This window comes from Ictidomys tridecemlineatus, chromosome 13 (assembly GCF_052094955.1).
Source record: "Ictidomys tridecemlineatus isolate mIctTri1 chromosome 13, mIctTri1.hap1, whole genome shotgun sequence".
NCBI lineage: Eukaryota > Metazoa > Chordata > Mammalia > Rodentia > Sciuridae > Ictidomys > Ictidomys tridecemlineatus.
Window position 1 is genome coordinate 16,384,883 of NC_135489.1, and position 18,611 is coordinate 16,403,493.

At 39.0% G+C, this 18,611-nt stretch overlaps 1 protein-coding gene and 1 pseudogene across 5 annotated transcripts in view; both read right to left on the minus strand.

The window, feature by feature from the left end:
• Window positions 1–13,638, minus strand: part of Malt1 (MALT1 paracaspase) — a 56,979-nt gene extending 43,341 nt beyond the window's left edge. For 2 of the 5 annotated variants that reach the window (XM_078029956.1, XM_078029954.1), the window contains exons 1-2: window positions 13,217–13,638; window positions 6,139–6,317 (exon numbers count right to left, since the gene is read on the minus strand). In XM_078029956.1, coding sequence (XP_077886082.1) covers window positions 6,139–6,317; window positions 13,217–13,443 — 406 coding nt within the window. In that variant the 5' untranslated portion in view covers window positions 13,444–13,638. Of the gene's footprint in view, window positions 1–6,138; window positions 6,318–6,425; window positions 6,612–13,216 lie in introns of all 5 variants that reach the window. The other 3 variants (XM_078029957.1, XM_078029955.1, XM_078029958.1) reach the window with 2 other exon arrangements.
• LOC120884462 (small integral membrane protein 30-like) lies at window positions 7,623–11,546 on the minus strand (annotated as a pseudogene).
• Window positions 13,639–18,611: the final 4,973 nt, after the last annotated feature.

The following is an 18,611-nucleotide window of genomic DNA, read 5'->3' on the forward strand; positions in this document are numbered from 1 at the left end:
GCATCTTTCCTTTGTGTGGGACACAAAACTAAATAATTTCTAAAGAAGATTCCAATTCAGTTTGTAAACTGGCCCTATACCAAAAATTTTAGTACAGTCTAGTCTTTAACAACAAATAAATATATTTTGTTGTTATGTATATACACATACAGAAATATGTATACATATATGTATGTGTGTGTATATATATATATAAATAAATAAACCCTATCACTTGTTGCTTCAAAGACTGAGAATTTATAGGCAAAATGAGATTTGGAAACTGCCCCCAGTGAGTAGTAAAGCAAAGAAGTTGCAACACCTCCCATTTAAACCACACACATTTCCTTCCTCCCACGATGCCTTGTATGACAGGGAACCATGGTCAACCCTTAACCACCCCTTTGCAGTGCCAACTAGTCAGAAGGTGCTGAACAAAGGTAAGGAAAGAATCTGGCACCATGCTATGTAGGATGTAGCAAGGTACACAACTGAAAGTTCTATTTTAAATGGTGAATGCACAGTTTCCTGGCAAACAAGCATATTTTCAGATAACATCTGCAAAGAAGTCAAGAGAAGTTACTTGATTTCCTGTAAGCCTGGGAGAATGTGACTAGATATGATGGAACTAAGGATTGTGCTTTACAAACATACACACACACACATATACACACACATATCAAGCAATAAAAAAATTTTAAAATATTGCTAGAATTACAAAAAAGGTAAATCAGGATGATTCTTGGTTTGAAAAAAGGATTCAACATAGGTTCACTTTAAGTTATTTTCACAATTCATGTAAATATTGATGTAATTTACAAACACCCTTTCCAGAAACAGATCTATTGAATGTGTTTAAATACATCTACTTTCAGAGGCCATGAACCAAAACAACAACAACAACAACAACAACAACAAAAAACCCCATCAGCTTCCAACTAAAATGTTTTCTCAAAGTTACTCTAAAAATTTCTAAGCTATCACAGCAAACTATCAATGTGTCCTACAGCATTCCAGAATAAACACCCCTCCTCTTCCTGTAAGGTAACATCTCCCCTTTTATACAACCAGTACATGCCCACAAGTGTCCTTCTTACATGTCAATTTGCATCTATGAGGCTAAATCTAGTCTCCCACATCCATCCCTTGTTGTGCTGCAGGGCCCAAGACTGAACACTCCACACCCAGAAACACATTCTTTCAGACCTCACTTAATACTCCCTTTCCATCTCTATTTTTTAATCTTATTCCCATCCATACTATCTCTGTCTTTTTTCACTTGTTGTTATTTTCTTTTTCAGGAATAAGTGCCAATTTTCTGGATCCATGAAACAAGCAAAGACCCTTATAAATAAGAAATAGCATTTAAACACTTTTAAACTTGGTAATAAGAAAAAAAATGAAATCCATGGGTCAAAGAAGCACCTGAGGTAATAATCCATAACTAAGTTTCTCAAATGACCTAGAATTTTCTAGCATTTTGAAAATGGTACTTGATTCAGCAGACCTAGTTTTTATTTTATATTTTTTAGACCTAGTTTTTAATCTTGTCAATAACTAACTGTGACTTTGGCCAAATGATAACTTCCAGAAGTCTCATTTTCCACATAAGTATTTGCTGGTTAAGATTAAATGTTCACACTTCACTGAGATATGAAGATAAAATTGAAGTTATGGTATTTTGGACACTAAAGAATACTGTTCAGTAGTCTCTGCACTTATCTTAGAGATCATTTGACAATAAAAATTGATATAAAACATAATGAGTATGGTACAAAGAATTCAAGAATAAAAGTGATATGAAATCAAAGAAAGGGGTGGGGGCAAATGGAAAAGATGCTCCTGAAATCATGTGCTGTGCAATAGTAATCTGATAGGTATCCTCAATGAAGCATCTTTTATATGAAGAATAAAATAAAAACAGCAATATCACAAAACCAGGGTAAGAAACTTACCTGGTTTCATCCTAATGAATTCATCCTAATGAAACCCACATATACAATGTTAATTATCTTTAAATGTCCTCACATTTCCAGCCCCTGTTCTACCAATTGCAGGTAAGTATCTTACTTCCTTAGGTAATCATTTCATGATCTACATAAATATAACTGATCGAGCTTATAAGTCTGTGCTCAAAATGTTTTCACTTAGAATAAAAGCAGCAAAAATATCTTGAATTGCATATCTAAATTTATCTACATCTTCCAAGACTATATATGCCACTATTGTTGCTTTGGGATCAGAGTCTTTGACCCTTAAATACAATAAAGATCTGAAATGAGATCTCTGGTTAAAAACAATTTTAGCACATTTGATTACCTCCTTGTCCAATTCCCAGAGGAATAAAAATAGAGGAACACTATGAGTGCTGGAAACCAGGAATGGATACCAGCCACACAAAAACACAAAACAATTTCTCCAACATATAGTTCAAGCAAGACTGAGAGGAAGCTGGCCAACTACCTGCTGTGGAAAAGTGCAGTGAGAGAGAAAGCAGAAGGGAGGAACTTTAATCTGGACTTCAGAAAATGTATTAGGTGCCAGAGCCTAAAGACAGCAAGAATTTCAGGATGAGTTCACACTCACCTAAGACTTTACATTAAACGGCCACTGAAGCTGGCTCCAAATCACAGGGATTATTCAGTTAGAGATGGAGGAACATTCACAACTTTAGCTACTTCTGGGCTACCAAATATATAAAGGAAATTTGGCCAGTTTCTTAAAAGACATATCAAATACTACAGTTATCTCTCAGGGTTATTTCACATTATTGTTTCATAACAATTGAAATGGAATATAGCAAACTAAAGTTCCTTCTGTCAGAATATACCTAGAATTTCCCCTCCTCCTTGCATTTGGACTTGCAAAGACCTGTTCTAAGGCTCACAGCGTCTTTGACAGAATTCATATTATTAACCCTAACCAGACCCCTATCAGAGCCCCTAACATCAGAGAAAAATCATCTGACCCCTATCAGAGAAAAATCATTAGACTTTCTGTGGAATAAGGACTAATATCATCCTGTGAAATGATATTAACTACAAAATATAGAGAAAACATTAGAATATTTCTTAGATTCAAGAATATAGTACACTGAAAAGGAAAACTAGAGATTAGATAAACTTACTTTACATATACTTATTTTTACAGTTGTCCTGGCTATGATGTTTGCCTCCCCTACTAAACTAAGACCTTCAATAGGTAGAAACTATTATTTAATTCAGCTCTGAATTCACAATACTTGACATCTGAGATAGCAAAGTATTGGAATACAGTAAAGGTTTACTTAATGAATGAGCAAAGTCACAAATTGAGGTGATTCTATTAGAGCTTGCAATCTTCTCTTTTTAAAAATATTTTTGATGTTGATGGACCTTTATTTTATTCATTCATTTAAATGAGGTGCTGAGAATCAAACCCAGTGCCTGACACATGCTAGTCAAGCACACTACTGCCGCTCTACCACTGAGCCACAAACCCAACCTCAGAGCTTGCATTCTTAATATAATTATAATAGTTTTTATTTTTGATAGCCTTGATATTAAAATTCTTCTTTATAAATCTTACATTTCTTTATTCTAATACCTATAGTGTAAATTTTAGATTATTGGGGAGCTATAGATATTAAACTAACAATAGTTTACTGCTTCCTAAAATTATTGAGCTTTATTAAATCCCCCAAATATTTCCTTTTAAATAAATAAATAATATTCAAGTAACAACCAATTTTATTGATACCACGTGGTTAATACAACAAAACCTTCACAGAAACAGCATACAAGTGGTAATATAAAAACTGTTTTCCTATTTCCTACAAAAGAGCTCTATGGAATGATCTTGTAAAAACCTATTTGCCACATATCAGAACAACCTGAACAGGGCACACTGACAGGAGAGTGCTCTTATTATTTGGAGAAAAGCACAAAGAGCAAAACTGGATTTTTAAAAGGAAGATTACTGATGTTTACTAGGGAGGCACTTTACCAGTTGCTGGCTTGTCAAAAGTCAAAATATAAAATATTATTTAAAAAATTCAGGCAGATCATTACATATCAATAAATTTATGACTCAATTTCAGTAAAGCCTGGTTTCACATACAGAAAACTTTAATTGGGAACCATAGATTTCAAGGTCAGTGACCGCACCACAAATTTAAGAGATGTGTTTGGCCCCTATCACTGTCTAGAAACAATTCAACACATCATTACTCCATGTCACTCCTGCTCTTCTGACAGAACACTTCACTCATTTTATAGAATTGATAACCAATGGTCAGAATGATTGAAAAAGAGAAATGAGATTCAAAAATGTTATTAAATTCCAAGAGAAGTTTCTTAAGTTTTCAGAGGCCTTATTGTTCTATAAAGTATGAGAACTTAGTGCCCTAATCTGGTGGATTTTGATCCTCACAACTACTGTGTACTCACTATTTGAGGCATTGGGCATATAAAAATTAATAAGTAGTATCTTAAGAAGTTTACTGATTGGTGATGGACAGAGTTACATACTGGGGCATCTGTATTAGCAGCTAGTTATTCCTAGCCTGCAACACTTGATATGAAGAGGCAGTGAGAAACAAAAACCAAACATTTAAAACTGTGCATATCTCAAAGGAAGCATTTACTGGTGGCTTATTTTACCATCTACATTAGTAAATTGGGATGACTTGGGAGTCCATGTTTCTTCTCATTTGTTCATGACTTTTTGTTTATATCTCCAGCATCTGTTGTTTCTGTTTTCTAATTTTGTTTGGTGATACATGTGGTTCCTGGAAAGCTGACTCAACCCAATTCACTACTGGCTTTAATCCAGGCAAATCAGCACATTCCATGTCCCTGGCTACAATGACAGGTTTAGGGACAGGGAAGTATACAAAACTAATTAATGAGAGTGAATCTTTTGATTTTTCTGGGAATGTGGGGACAAAGATGCACGAGACCAGGAATAGACAGCAGACATCTTGGGCTAATGGAGCAACAGTCTTAAAAGGAAGCTTATGTCAAGAGAAGAACAGCAAAGACAAAAACCAACCAGTCCCTTAGAAACAGGCTTTTCAGTTGGGACAAGCAATGTATTCCCTTTATTCTATCAGTTTGAGTTGGGGTTTCTGGTACATGTAAATCCATAGTTCACTGCTATACCTTCTGTCCCTAAGTCCTTATTTAACATAACAATATATCATAACCAGATTGGTTATATAATGAAGTGGCATTCTTGAAATTTACATAAAACAGAGAGCATCAATTCCTTAGTCTATGGCCCTTCCAAGCCTGGCTGGCCTCTTTGCTTTCAGTGGACACTTGGGAGTCGGCAGTACTGTTGCATCAGGCAACTCTGATACATGTCTTTCCTGACACCATTGCAACTGACTGACTCTAACTATAGCTACAGAGAGGAGGAACTGTTTCCTATTCCTCACTTGACTTTGGAAGTAAGATGCCTCACTCAATTTTGACATATTGAGGAAAAACTATTGTGGTTTATTTAATTACACTTCAAAATATCATGTTGGCAAAAACTTAAAACATTAAATATCTGGCAGGTGTGGGAGCACATGCCTGTAATCCCAGTGGCTCTGGAGGCCAAGTCAGGAGGATTGCAAGTTCAAAGCCAGCCTCAGCAACTTAGCGAGACCCTGTCTCTAAATAAAATATTAAAAAAGGGTTGGGGATGTGACTCAGTAGTTAAGCAGTCCATACCAAAATAAAAACAAAATAAACATGTGTCCTACTTCTTTTATCATCGAAATACATACGTATACAAAAATAATTGTGTGAGTTCACTTTTTTGGCTGTTTCAGTGTCTGTTACCTATAATAGACAATACAGTCTTATCTATAATAAGATTACTATAATCTTACCTATAAATATTTTAGCATGCATCCTCCTTGGAATATATTCCTCTATATAACTACAATATTATTGTATGAACCCTATAATGTCAAATATGTAGGCTACATTAAAAATTTCCCAATTGTTTCAAAAACATCTCCTATAGCTGGTTCTTTGAACTATAATCAATGTTCATGCATTTTTATTTGCTTTTTTATGTCTTTTTTGGTTTCGATATAGGACAAGAAAAAATTTAATGAAATTTACCTGGTAAATGAGAAGTTTTTCTCTAAGTTTTACTCCACAAATTTCTACATAATATTCTTACCAGAAGACCCACCTGGGGGGCTGAGAAGCTGAAGAACTTCAGTGTGTTCCATAGCCTGTAGGAAGTCGCTCAATTCTGCTACCGTGCAACCTTTTTCACCCATTAGTTTTAGTAAACACAGGCTTGGGCTTCCTTCAGGCTCCAACACCTTAAGAGAACACTGCTCCAGGTCCAGACAACTGAAAATGACAAATTTATTCAAGTCAACAACCTCTTTTCAGAATGATACATCTACTAGGTACTATAAGGAATTAATCACAAGTTAGTGTGTGCTGAAAACTATTTACATTATCAGTGCTAGTGTTCTTTCCTCCTCCTTCTTTAGAATTTCCTTCTCCTCTTTATTCCCTTTTCTCACTCAGTTCCCAGAGTTATTAAGGCAGGAGAGTTCAAGAGAAATCTTGAAGCAGGATGTGAGAGAAACTTAGCCTTGATAGTGATCGAAATTTTTGTCTTTCATTTGAACATAAGAACTAGGAAGAACAGAAAAAAAATCTTTTTAACTTCTTTGAAGATAATGAAGCACAAGATGATCCAAAATGAAGGTGTTAAAAGGTTAAATTCTGCTGTTTTATGAAAGGAATATGCCTTCATTCCATTGGGGAACTACAATATCTGAAATCATGGCACACGAGCAAATACAAATAGTGCTAGTAGGGCTCTAGAGAAAAAGAGAAGCCAATGACTCAAAAATGTCACTAGATAAAACAATCAGTGTTACAAAGTTAGCAATTGGAAAAGACTTAAAACACCCAAGTCAAGCCAAGGAACAAACATGGAAATAGCATAAGGACTACTAGGCTTTTTTTTTTTTTTAACTTACAACATAATGAAAGAGCTTATATTTAATATAATACTTCTCAACATGGGATGTTACTCAATTAATACAAAGGTTGTTTTGCTTACACTGAATCTCTTCCAATGTCAATATAAAGGGTTCTTTTTAACTTTAAATCTTTTTCCGTTTCAATATAATATATATTAAATACATTTTTCCAAACCTTTTTCCCCCATAGATGTTTTAATTTTGGCTATTTGATATGTAAGTACAATATTAACTTGGTATATAAAGCAACTATATAATAAAAACATGGAGAAAAAGACTCCTTAAGGATTCAGGAGGCAGTGATAACTTGACAGTGGAGATCTGCCAGATTCTGGAGAAGAGATTCTTCCTTCCTATTTCCTGTGCTTTGAGAATTCTGAAACTTTCAACTACTACTTACTTTATACCATCCCATGTCTTTGACACTTTTTCTAAGCAGCAAATACAATTTATAGGCTGCAGTTTTCAGTACATTATTTGTTATAAAGAAAACATTTTTTTCCATGTAACAAACATCTATTTGTTCTCATTTCATGGGAAACAACTAAGAATAAGAAACCATTACCGTTCACTGGGAAGTTTACAGACTAAAGCTCAGGTTTATCCTCAATAACACAAAAGTTTTCAGGGCAAAGTTGATTCAGGAGGCCCTTAAAAGTTACATGTGTCCATTCTGCTTTCATGCATACACACCAAGGCAAGCACAAATGCCTGCAATGCTGAGAACCACATCTAACAAGGTAGCGATTATGTCCCTGGTTTCTAGTGTTTCAACAACTAGCAGAACCAAAAGCAATGAAATGAGGACTAAGAACAATTGTGTTGAAACTGAGGTCACGATACTGGGATCTTGAAGGCTGAGAAATGGTACATATAAAAATTTATCTGGCTTGAAATATTCCCTTTTTGGAGCTCTGGATGCTGAGGCTAAGAGAGTACATGTGACACCGCTTCTGGGAAGCAGCCATTACAAGAATCAGGATTACTAAGTTTTTAAATAATTAGAATGAGATTTTTAAAAATAAGAATACTATATGCTAAATAAACTTGTTTTATGAGAAGTTTGCCAGGATCTAATACATGAAATTAAGACGTCATCTCATTAAATCTGATGCTCTGTTTACATTGATATAGAAACACTTTGACTTTTCTGCCCAAAAAGACCAAATTGAAGTAATCAATTTCTCTTCTTATACAGAGGCAAAGAGAAAAGCAAGATTCTGAGTCTCCCTTCATTGTACTAATTTTCTGCATGGGTACTGGCTTTCAGCTAAGGTGATGTATGAAATATACTCAAATTTTATCTTTCCTTCCTTAGTTATATTCCTGTAAGTGTGCTTCCTGAGCCCTAATTCAGAATTTTTGAATTACATTTAAAAACTGCTTTATTACTGAAACAAATGGGCTTTGCTTTTTATAAAATCAAATGGAACATATTATAATGGCATTTTTTTTGGGTATAAACCACAGAATTGCTTTTAGGTCCTTCTGCTTCTTCTCTTGGTACATTTACTCTCTGGAATCTTCATTTATTAATTCAATTTATCTATCTATCAATTTATGTAATTAGTTTTAATTTCTCAGCATCAAAATTATGCTGGACAACTTATTTATTAATCACCCAAAGTAGGTAAATTTTTTCTAGGTATTGAGGATAGAGCAGCAAATAATATTTGCTACCCTCCTGAATTTTTTCACTTTAGAGGAGGATAGATAACACACAAATCTCTCTCTCTCTCTTTTTGGTACCGGGGATTGAACCTAGGGACACTGAACCACTGAGTCACATCTCCTATCCCCCCTGCCTTATTTTTTTTTTTTTTTGAGTTAGAGTCTTGCTAAGTTGCTTAGGGCCTTGTAAACTTGCTGAGGTTGGCCTCAACCTCCTGAGTTGCTGGGATTACAGGTGTGCACTGCCATGCCTGGCACATCTCCTGATATATATCCATCTATCCAATATTTTGAAGAAAACTAAAACAAAGCAAGGGGACAAGAAATACTGGAACAGATGTATGGGGTAATTTCAAATCTTATAATCCATAAAGTATTTGTCCAGAGGATGGCTTTTAAGCAAACACTTGAAAAGTGGACAAGCAAATCATGTAGTTATTTGTGGAGACCACCTCATTCTGAATAAGCAGCAGGTACAAAGACACTACTGTATTCAGGGGGTATGACTAAAGCGGTGGTGGTGGAGAGATTGATTAACTGTAGGATGTAAGGTTCAAGCGTTAACTAGTATCTAAACAGCATTTTTACACTGAGATAGAAAAGTAACTAGAGGGTTTTGAAGAGAGGATAGACAAAATACAATTTAATATTTTTAAAGAATCTTCTATGCTGTGAACAGACCAGAAATAGGAGCAAAGCAAAAGGAGGAAGAAGCTCAGTAGCTTTTGGAATAATCCAGGTGAGAAATAATGGTAGCTTGGCCCAGTATGGTAGATGTGGAAATTGGATTCCAGATATATAGTGAGGATTTGAAGATAAAAATAACATATCTAGAAGCAGAATCAGGAATGACTTGATTTTTTTTTTGGCCCAGCAACTGGAAGGATAAAGTTGTCATTTATAGAGATGCAGAAAACTGAGAAAAAGGTTTGCGGGAGGGGACATGTTAAGATCAGACATGTTACATTTAAGATATCTAAAAGACAATCAAGAAGAGATGACAAATAGACATCTACACACACCCAGGGATTCAAAGCAGATATATTGGGAGTAATCAACTTAATGATATATAGTCATATGACTGAAGAATAACACCAGGAGACTAGGTTAACAAACAAAACCGAGAGATACAAAGCCTGAGCTCTAATGTACGATAAATTCAGAGACAGGAGATGGAGAGGAGGGAATCTTTGGCTAGAACTTTTACACATATTCTGATTCCTGTTATAAGCTGAGTGAAGGCAGGGTTTCTGTAGCTAAAGGAGCACCTTTTACATACATGTATGAAATGACTGATGGTTTTTCCTTGGTGCGTGTTCCACAGTCCCATTTTTTAGCCTCATTTCTTAGCTTCTGACTGAGCAGAATTTAGGCATTTTAGAGCTCCCTCCCCACAAATCTTTGCCCATCCCTGAAGCTTATAATTTACATTATGGGCAAGACACTCAGACTCTGTGCCTATATACAGCAGTGTCCAATATTATATCAGTTTGGAATGGAACCACGGTTGGTTTTCACGTAGGGCATTCATGGTCGTGGCAAACTAAACCATAAGTAAGCAATCATGCTGAGTCATCAACAACCATGTGAAAATATTTACAAGTATTCCTAATTCCTGCTGGACAGCTCTGAATGGACTTTTCTTGTGGTTTACTGATTTATATTCTTAAGTAAATTCTTATCTAATTTGAGGAAAGATATAGGGTCAGGAAAAAAGTGAAGACACAAGAAACAACTTTCAAGATATTTGGGCTGTGAATCTAGTTAACTCTGAGGAAAACTCTTCACATTCTTTTGTGACTCATTGTTTACTCGGATCAGACTCTCACACTACAAGTCTTGTCTAACATTAGAGAAAAACACTTTTAGGACCTTCAGATGCTCTTCTCCCATCATGGTATGAAACCACTTTAACATAAGCTTTTTTGGTCTTAAATGGGCTGAGAATCACCAGCTATCCCAGAACCCTTGCCTATCACTCTCCAGCCCCAAGTTTCCCCTGCTAACTTTTATAATGGCAGCTTAACTCTTCTGATCTCAATAGACACAACCTTAAACATCCTAAATTCTCCAACTCTCCCCACCTCAACTAACCTACATGGAACTAATCTTCATCATCCTGGAAGACTGGTGTAACTCACCTGTCTTGTCAGACTTCCCACCAGAATTCCCAGATTTCACAAATGCATGCCCTTCCGTGCTTGTCACCTCTTGCTAGGCGATGGCCCTCCTCTCTATATTACTCCACAGAAAAGTGGCCTCAAAGCTTTCACCAAACTCCCAAAGCTAACAGCATTTTGCAGCCTCAGTGACTGAAGGCTTGGAAGGAAAATGCAACACCCAGGATCAGGTATCCACTCTTTGAGATCCCAGCAGCCACACGTTTTGCTGGCAAAGTCTTACTGACTTTATTCCTTTATCACCAAGTGGTAGTACTCTCCAAGAAGCCTAGATTTTTTCCTAACTAGGTTCCTGATTAATGCCAGAACAACACGAAGATCTGCCTCCAAAGACAGTTTGGTTGTGTGTGTGTTGGGAGGGGGGGAGGGTACTGGGGATTGTACTCTCAGCTCTACCACTCAGCTACATTCCCAGCCCATCCCCCCCCCTTTTTTTTTTTGATTTTGTAAACTTTGAGACAGGTCTCACCAAGTTGCTGAGGCTGGCCTAGACTTGTGATCCTCCTGTCTTAGTCTCCCAAGTCACTGGGATTATAGGCATATAACACCACTCCCAAGATGACAATTTTTTACATTATGATGAGTCTAGAAATTCAGAAATCTGTGGACTTAGACTAATAGTATTTTGCATTTTCTTTGTACAGCTAAAAGCCTAATGTGTTTTCCCTCGAATAGAAGAAACTTGCACCCTATGTCTGCTTGACTTTCTTAGCTTACATTTCTTACCTCATTTCTGCATGGGAAATAATCCCAAATCATCATTACATTTTGCTTCGATCTTAACTTTGCAACTCAGGATTGTTGGGAGGGTTAAAGTAGATAATACATATAAACACTTAGTACATTGTTTGGTACTCTGTACTCAATAAAAAATAAAACCCCATTTTTAGTATTACATTCAACATGGCAATTAATGTTACTGTGAATGTCTCAAAATTCTAGTCTATTGCTAGATAAACCCTCATGAAGAGGAATAAAATATTTAACTTTTAATCTTCTGGAACTTTTAGCTAATAGCAGACCTCAATAGTTTAAATGAATGACTCTCAATTCAACAAGCACTTAATGTCTAAGACAAGTTCTATGCATAACAGTATTGGGAGGTGACTTTGTATAAAGATATGTACAAATAATGGTAGAACAATATGAAGTTTGGTCACTTGAGAAGTTTAAAAAACTGCTAAGGAGTTCAAAGGCAGGCCAAAGTCATAACAAAGGCATAGAGTGGTAGTTATAAGTATGGTCTCAGAAGCCCTGTTGCAGTTCCTGGACCCTTTCAGGAGGTTCACAGGTGAAAATGTTTTTTTTTTCATAATAATATTAAGATTTTATTAAACTTTTTCATTCATTCTCCCAAGAGTGTACACCAAAGTTTCCACTGTTGTTATCGGATGATTTCAACAGACTGAATACAAAGAAACATAAAGAATCCAGTTTTTGTGATTGAATCAAGACGGTAGAGATTTTCAAAATGTAAATCAATGCTACTTTGCTAATTACATTTTAAAAATTTTGGACAAGTTTGCTCTTCTACAGAAATGTTGTTAACCATGTAATGGGTTCTTTTAAAATAAACTAACGTCTTGGAAATTTCTTGCTTTTAATTTCAAATGTGATAAATGTCAATATATATAATATATATGTAACACAATAACCTACATAAAGGCTCTCTAAAATATATATAATATTTTATACACACACACACACACACACACACACACGGGGGGGGGAGGGAGCTGCTGGGATCCCAACGGAGGGCTTCATTCATTCTAGGATAATTCTTAAGAGTGTAAAGGAGTCCTGAGATCAAAAACTTCAAATATCATTAATAGCATGGACCCTTTCCTTATCAGGAAGTTTCACTTATCAAGTTTATGCTCCTGACGAAAGTCAAGAAGAAAACCTGGTAACTTGATTTAATGGAGTCAGATGGTGAGTTTAGATTCAATTTTTCCCTTTCTCTGCACACAAATCTTCAGGAATCCCTGCACCCCAGTCCTTGGCTTCACTCCCTCTTCACCTGCACACCTGCCTCCTGACATTCCTTGGCCCCTCCAGGGCAGGGTCCACCTAACTTTCTTCTGCATTTTAAGTTCTCTGGAATTACACTCAGAGAGAATTTCATTCTCTCAATATCTTCCCGGGTCAACCTCGACTTGTGGCTCTCAGCTCCAGGGTCAGAGGGCAGGAAGAGGGTGCGGCGGCCGCGGGGCCACTTCGGCCTCTCCCCCTCGGCGCCGGGATCCCACCCCGCACTCCTCGCATTGCCAGGGCTTGGCGTTTCGGGCTCTCGGAGGGAGACTGGGGAGGCTCTCGGTAGCCGTCCGCACCTGCGCTCTCTCCTCACCCCGGCGACGCGCTCCAGCCCTCCGCCCCAGCCCACACGCCCGCCCGGGCTCACCTGAGCCGGAGGCGCCCCCGACTGCCGGCCAGCTCGGCCAGCCGCCTCCAGCCCCGGCCCTCTGGCGCGCGGTCCAAGGTCTCGCCGAGCCTCCGCAGCAGCGGCTCCCCAAGGCGGAGGAGGGTCGCGCTGGCCAGGGAAGCTAGCGACGGCCCCGAGGGCGCGCCCGGAGGCGGCTGCAGGGCCGGGAAAGGCGAGGCCTGCAGCGGCTCCCCCCTCAGCGACATGGCCCGCGCGGGCCGCGGCTCCGGCGCCCTTCCGCTAGCCCCTCGGCTCGCCTCGGAGTCCTGAGACAGCGGCGGAAGGAGAACTCGGGCAGCGCGGCGCAGCCCTCGCAGGAGGAAGCTCTGCTCCCCGCCCCGCGAGACAGGTTCTCCCGGGCACCCGCCCGGCGGGCCGAGGGGCGGGGCCTCCGCTGCGCGCGTGCGTGCGACCGCGCCTCCCGCCTTCCCCCCACGGCCTCCGGGCCCGCGCGGCGCCCGTGGCGAACCCGTGGAGCGCGGCGGCGCGGTTGGCTGCTGCTGCAGGAGGAAGCTGTGTAGGAACTGCGCCTCGGCCGCTCCTCCTCGGCGAGGAAGCCTGCGGCATCGGGGCTTCCCGAGGCCGTGGGAGGAGGCTTGCCTCATGCCGGGGAGGGGAGCACTCGACTCCCGGCCTCCGGCCCCCACGCGCTTGTTCCCGAGCCGCGCTCGCCGGACTTGGGGACTTGCGTGTGTCAGGCTATGCCACCAGCTCCCGCGTTGGGCAACCTCAGTGGACGCTTCCTCTTTTGGAGGGTTAGATTTGTGTGGCGTTGCCAAAGGGAAGCAGTAGTGCTGGAGCTTCCTATACTTGACAGGAATCGCCCGAAACGTCCGCCTCGACTTTAATTTTAAAAACTGAAGGGTCGGGCATAGTGGCATTCCTCAGTGTTAGGGCACCTGCCGAACTGCACAAGGGCCCGCTTCCATCCCTCGCACTGCAAACAAAACAAACTGAGCTGTGGTGTACCTGGCTAATCAGATCTTGGAGATTGTTTTCTCTGGGTCAGACTGCCACCCACATTCGTAATCAGAGCAGGTAACCTTACAGAAGATGCCTTTCCCTGGACTGATCCACAATAGATAAACTGATAGACTACTACACTGGAGCTTTCTTAGCTATATTCAAGGCCACAATCACAATGGAAAGTGTAGGCTAGTTTGGGACGAAAGCAAATAATTTTATGAAGTCTGTCCAGCCAGGTAGCCCTGAGATTCTGGCCCAGCTTCTGGGTCCATTAACTTTTTCATCAGCCCAGACAGCAGGATTTTCTTCAGCAATAATTTGTATGCCCAGATTTTCATACCTGTTAGTGAGGTAGTGCTCCATACAGGCTCCCCCACATTCTAGCATAATCAGTCATTAAACTTTTTCACTCCTGTATGAGTTCAGACTTCAGAATGCAGTATAATGGTAAAGAGCATGACTTTTGGATCCAGATATATCTCCTGGGTGCAGGTTTTTATGACTTTGAATAGGTTACTTAACTTCTGTGTCTCCTCTGTAAAATGGGACTGAAATATAGTTTATGTAGGTTTCTGCTGGTGAAAGAATTTGATGTATATAAAGCACTTAGCTCAGTGCCCAGCACATAGTACACAATAAATGTAAACTCCTACTCTTAACAATACAAATGCTGTTTCACGTTCTGTTTGACTTGGCAAGTCTCTTCCAATCACTTTTAGTGCTTTCCTGTTTTGTCCTCCATCACTGGACAAATATTTTCTCAGAGTCATTACCTTCATATGCCAGTTGGGGAAGTTAAGTCTTCTAGTCTTTATTAGAATCCTACCTTTGAATTTAAATTTTGTAGACTTCTTTTCTAAACTTACTTTGTGCAGGGTGTTACTTAAGCAGCTCTTCATATGTGAGCATGGACTAAAATGGGTAGCTGTGTTATATTTATTTACCCTCTAAGTATCCTTGTCAATCTGATCCAGTGTTCTTTACTCAGTACAGCTCAAGGGGGCACTACATTGACTCTCCTTCCCATTCTCCTACTTCCTAAGTGATAGCATCCCTCATTTCACCCTGTTCCCAACCCTGTTTTCTACCTAGCCATCTTATAGCCTATCCAGTCACCCTACATATCACCCTCCATCCTATACTCTGGATTGACATTACATTTTTATGACTGATCTTTTTCTTTTTCTTTTTTGTACCAGGGATTGAGCCCAGGATGCTTAACCACTAAGCCACATATCCAGCCCTTTTTATAATTTATTTATTTATTTGGTACCAGGGATTGAACTCAGGGGCACTTGAACTCTGAGCCACATCCCCAGCCCTATTCTGTATTTTATTTAGAGTCAGGGTCTCATTGAGTTTCTTAGAGCCTTGCTTTTTGCTGAGGCTGGCTTTGAACTCACAATCCTCCTGCCTCAGCCTTCTGAGCCGCTGGGATTACAACTATGTGCCACCACACCCGGCTTTATATTTTATTTTGAGACAGAGTCTCACCAAGTTGCTCAGGACCTTGATAGATTGCTGAGGCTGGCTTTGAACTCACAATTCTGCCTCAGCCTCCTGAGTGGAGGCTTAAAGGCATTCACCACCATGCCTGGCTGCTTACTGGTCTTTTTCTGCTCTCAATCAAATGTTAATATTTCTGCTACATAATTTTCATTTATGTTCTGGCGCATAATGGTATAGTAGGAAATACATGATCTTTAATTCAAATCTTAATACTGTCAATTATCAGTGGTGTGACCTTAGATGGTTACTTAAACTCTCTAAGCTTAAAGTTTTATGTCTGTAAAAAGCAGAAGATAATAGTACCCCAGCATATAGTGTTGGGGAAAAGCAGGGCAGTATATATAGCCACACTTTGCTTATGGTTGGGGATATGTTCTGAGAAATGCATTGTTAGGTGATTTCATCATTATGTGAGCATCAGAGTGTTCTGGATGGGCTGGATGTGACATGACTGGGCAATATGATCTTATGGGACCATATTGGTATATGGTATATTGACTAACATTTTGTTATGTGGCATATGCCTACATCAGTACTCTAAAAATTGCACATTAATTATGGAAACAATATAATCAGTAATTCAGCTTCCTTTTCCTGTCAATTATGTATATATAAAGACAGGAGAAAAGTTGAGAGTATGGATCTGATTTTTAAGTGTCCCTTAGAAGTTAATGCATATAGATAATATCCTTGGGAGTTCTTTTTCATTTAGTTTAAAGTGATATAGATCTTTATAAATCCAGACAATTTGCAGGAAGCTCATGGTTTCATTCTGTGGAACTTTACTGATGTAATCTTCAAAACACTCAACAGATGTGGAAGTTGACTCATAGTTTTTTTTCCCCTTTATACAATATGACTGTAGATGGTCTCCAACTAAAAACGGCAGAATGATATATAGTATAGAATACCTGTGGGTCCTTGGATCTGTTTACAACTGAGAAAAGGAAACAGGAGTTATGTGTTCACTGTCTCCCATCTCTTATGCCATGCCTGGAACCCTTGGTGACCTCTCTGACTCAGCTCCTGTATTGGGGCCACTTGGGCAGCCCTCAGACAAGACTTGCCTTGCCACATCCCCTGTAGCCTGTTCTTGCTAACATTTCTGAAAGGATTAGGGGAATTTCCTCAACTCAGTTTCAATTTTGGAATAGAGGCCAAGAGTTACACTAGTATTCCACACCCTACTTTCAGGATGAATCATCCAGACCTAAATACTTGATGTTGACCATGGCAAAGACTATATTTACTTGTCTAACTGTATTATTTCATTAAATTATTAACAGGTATGTACTGCGTATGCCTACTTTGTGCCAGGCTGAAGGCCAAATGATGTTAAAGGATGGTTTTGAGAAAGAAAGTTAAAATCATGATTCCCAAGAAGTACACAATGAACACGTGTTAGAGGCTTTAATTCATTGAGTTATAACCATTTCAGAGGAGAACCCAAAGACTTATTAAATATGTAATTTTGTCAAAAATGCCAAAATATGTTTGATTCATAGATACAAAACTGGCTTCTTTCTCATCAGAGGAGGGAGAGCAATTGGACTGCCACTTTACAATTATTTATAAACAAGAATGATATGTACTACTAACAGTTTTCTACAAATCAGCTTCTATTTCACCGAGTTGTAAAACAACCTAGTCAAACACAACGCAAGGGAAAGATCAGCAGGTCTTTTGACCAAATGAGCTGGTCAAGATGCCCAGCATATTTCAGCCTTCTAGCAGTGTTTTGTTTGAGTACAATGTTGTCAAAATCCAAGGACAGGGAGTGGAGAGTACTCTGCTGATGGCAAAGGAAGTGTAAAAATGCTGAGGAGGGTCCTTCCGTCCACATGAGCAGATGAGAAGAGATGCGTGGAGAGAAGGGCTGGAAAGAAGAGCTATGCAATGACCACAAAACATCATGGCAAGTTGGTGACCTGCAGTTGGTTCAGGAGAGCTGGCAACACACACGAGAAAAGGGCAAGGACCAAAACCAAGAAGGCAGTGAAGATCGGATTGGGTCAGGCCAAAGGACCAGGTTTTTCCTTCTAGGTCTGTGCCTTCCAGAGGATCATTTGTGCATCTTTGGTGATACAACATATTTTGGAATAGCACATGGATGTTTTTGTCTTCATAGTTATACACTTATTTAATACAGAAAAGAAAAAAATCTGCCAAAGTTGCCATTTCTCTGATAGTATTAATTAGGATGAGGCCAACTTTAAGTTAAAATATGATTTTATTTAAAGGAAAAGGAATCTATTAAATTTCCAAGACTACAGGTGAAACGTGAATATGTCAAAACTTCGAAAGCAGGTAAATATTTAAAGCTTGAGAAATTCTGCTTTAAGTAAGTAATGGGGAGTAATGGAAAATTTTTAAAACTCACTTTGGCAGCATTGTAGGGAGGGACAAGTCTGGAGATTCAAGAAGTATTACAATAATAGTATAGATGAGAAATAATGGCCTCTGCCAAGTGTCTTGATTCTGGGCATGAAAAGAGGGGACAGAGTGAAGAAATGTTGGGGGTTACTTTTTGCCAGTCCAGGGTAGTATTAGGCTGTATGAATCACTATGCTTTAAAGAATGTTTAGTTTAAACTTTCATAGCTTGTTTTAGCCAGCAGGAAATGAAACAAAACATTTCTAGTGTGTGGAATGTTGTAAAAGTACAATAGAGAGGGCAAAGGTATTAGAAGGTCCTGTCCTGTTGTTTTCCATTTTATTTATTGACTTCCTTTTTTCTCATGCTGGAGATTGAATCTAGGGCCTCACACATGTTAGGCCTTGTCTAACTGTATTATTTCATTAAATTATTAACAGATATGTACTGCGTGTGCCTACTTTGTGGCAGGCTGAAGGCCTGCCACAGTGCTACACTCCAGCCCTAGCCCTGTGGTTGAATGAAG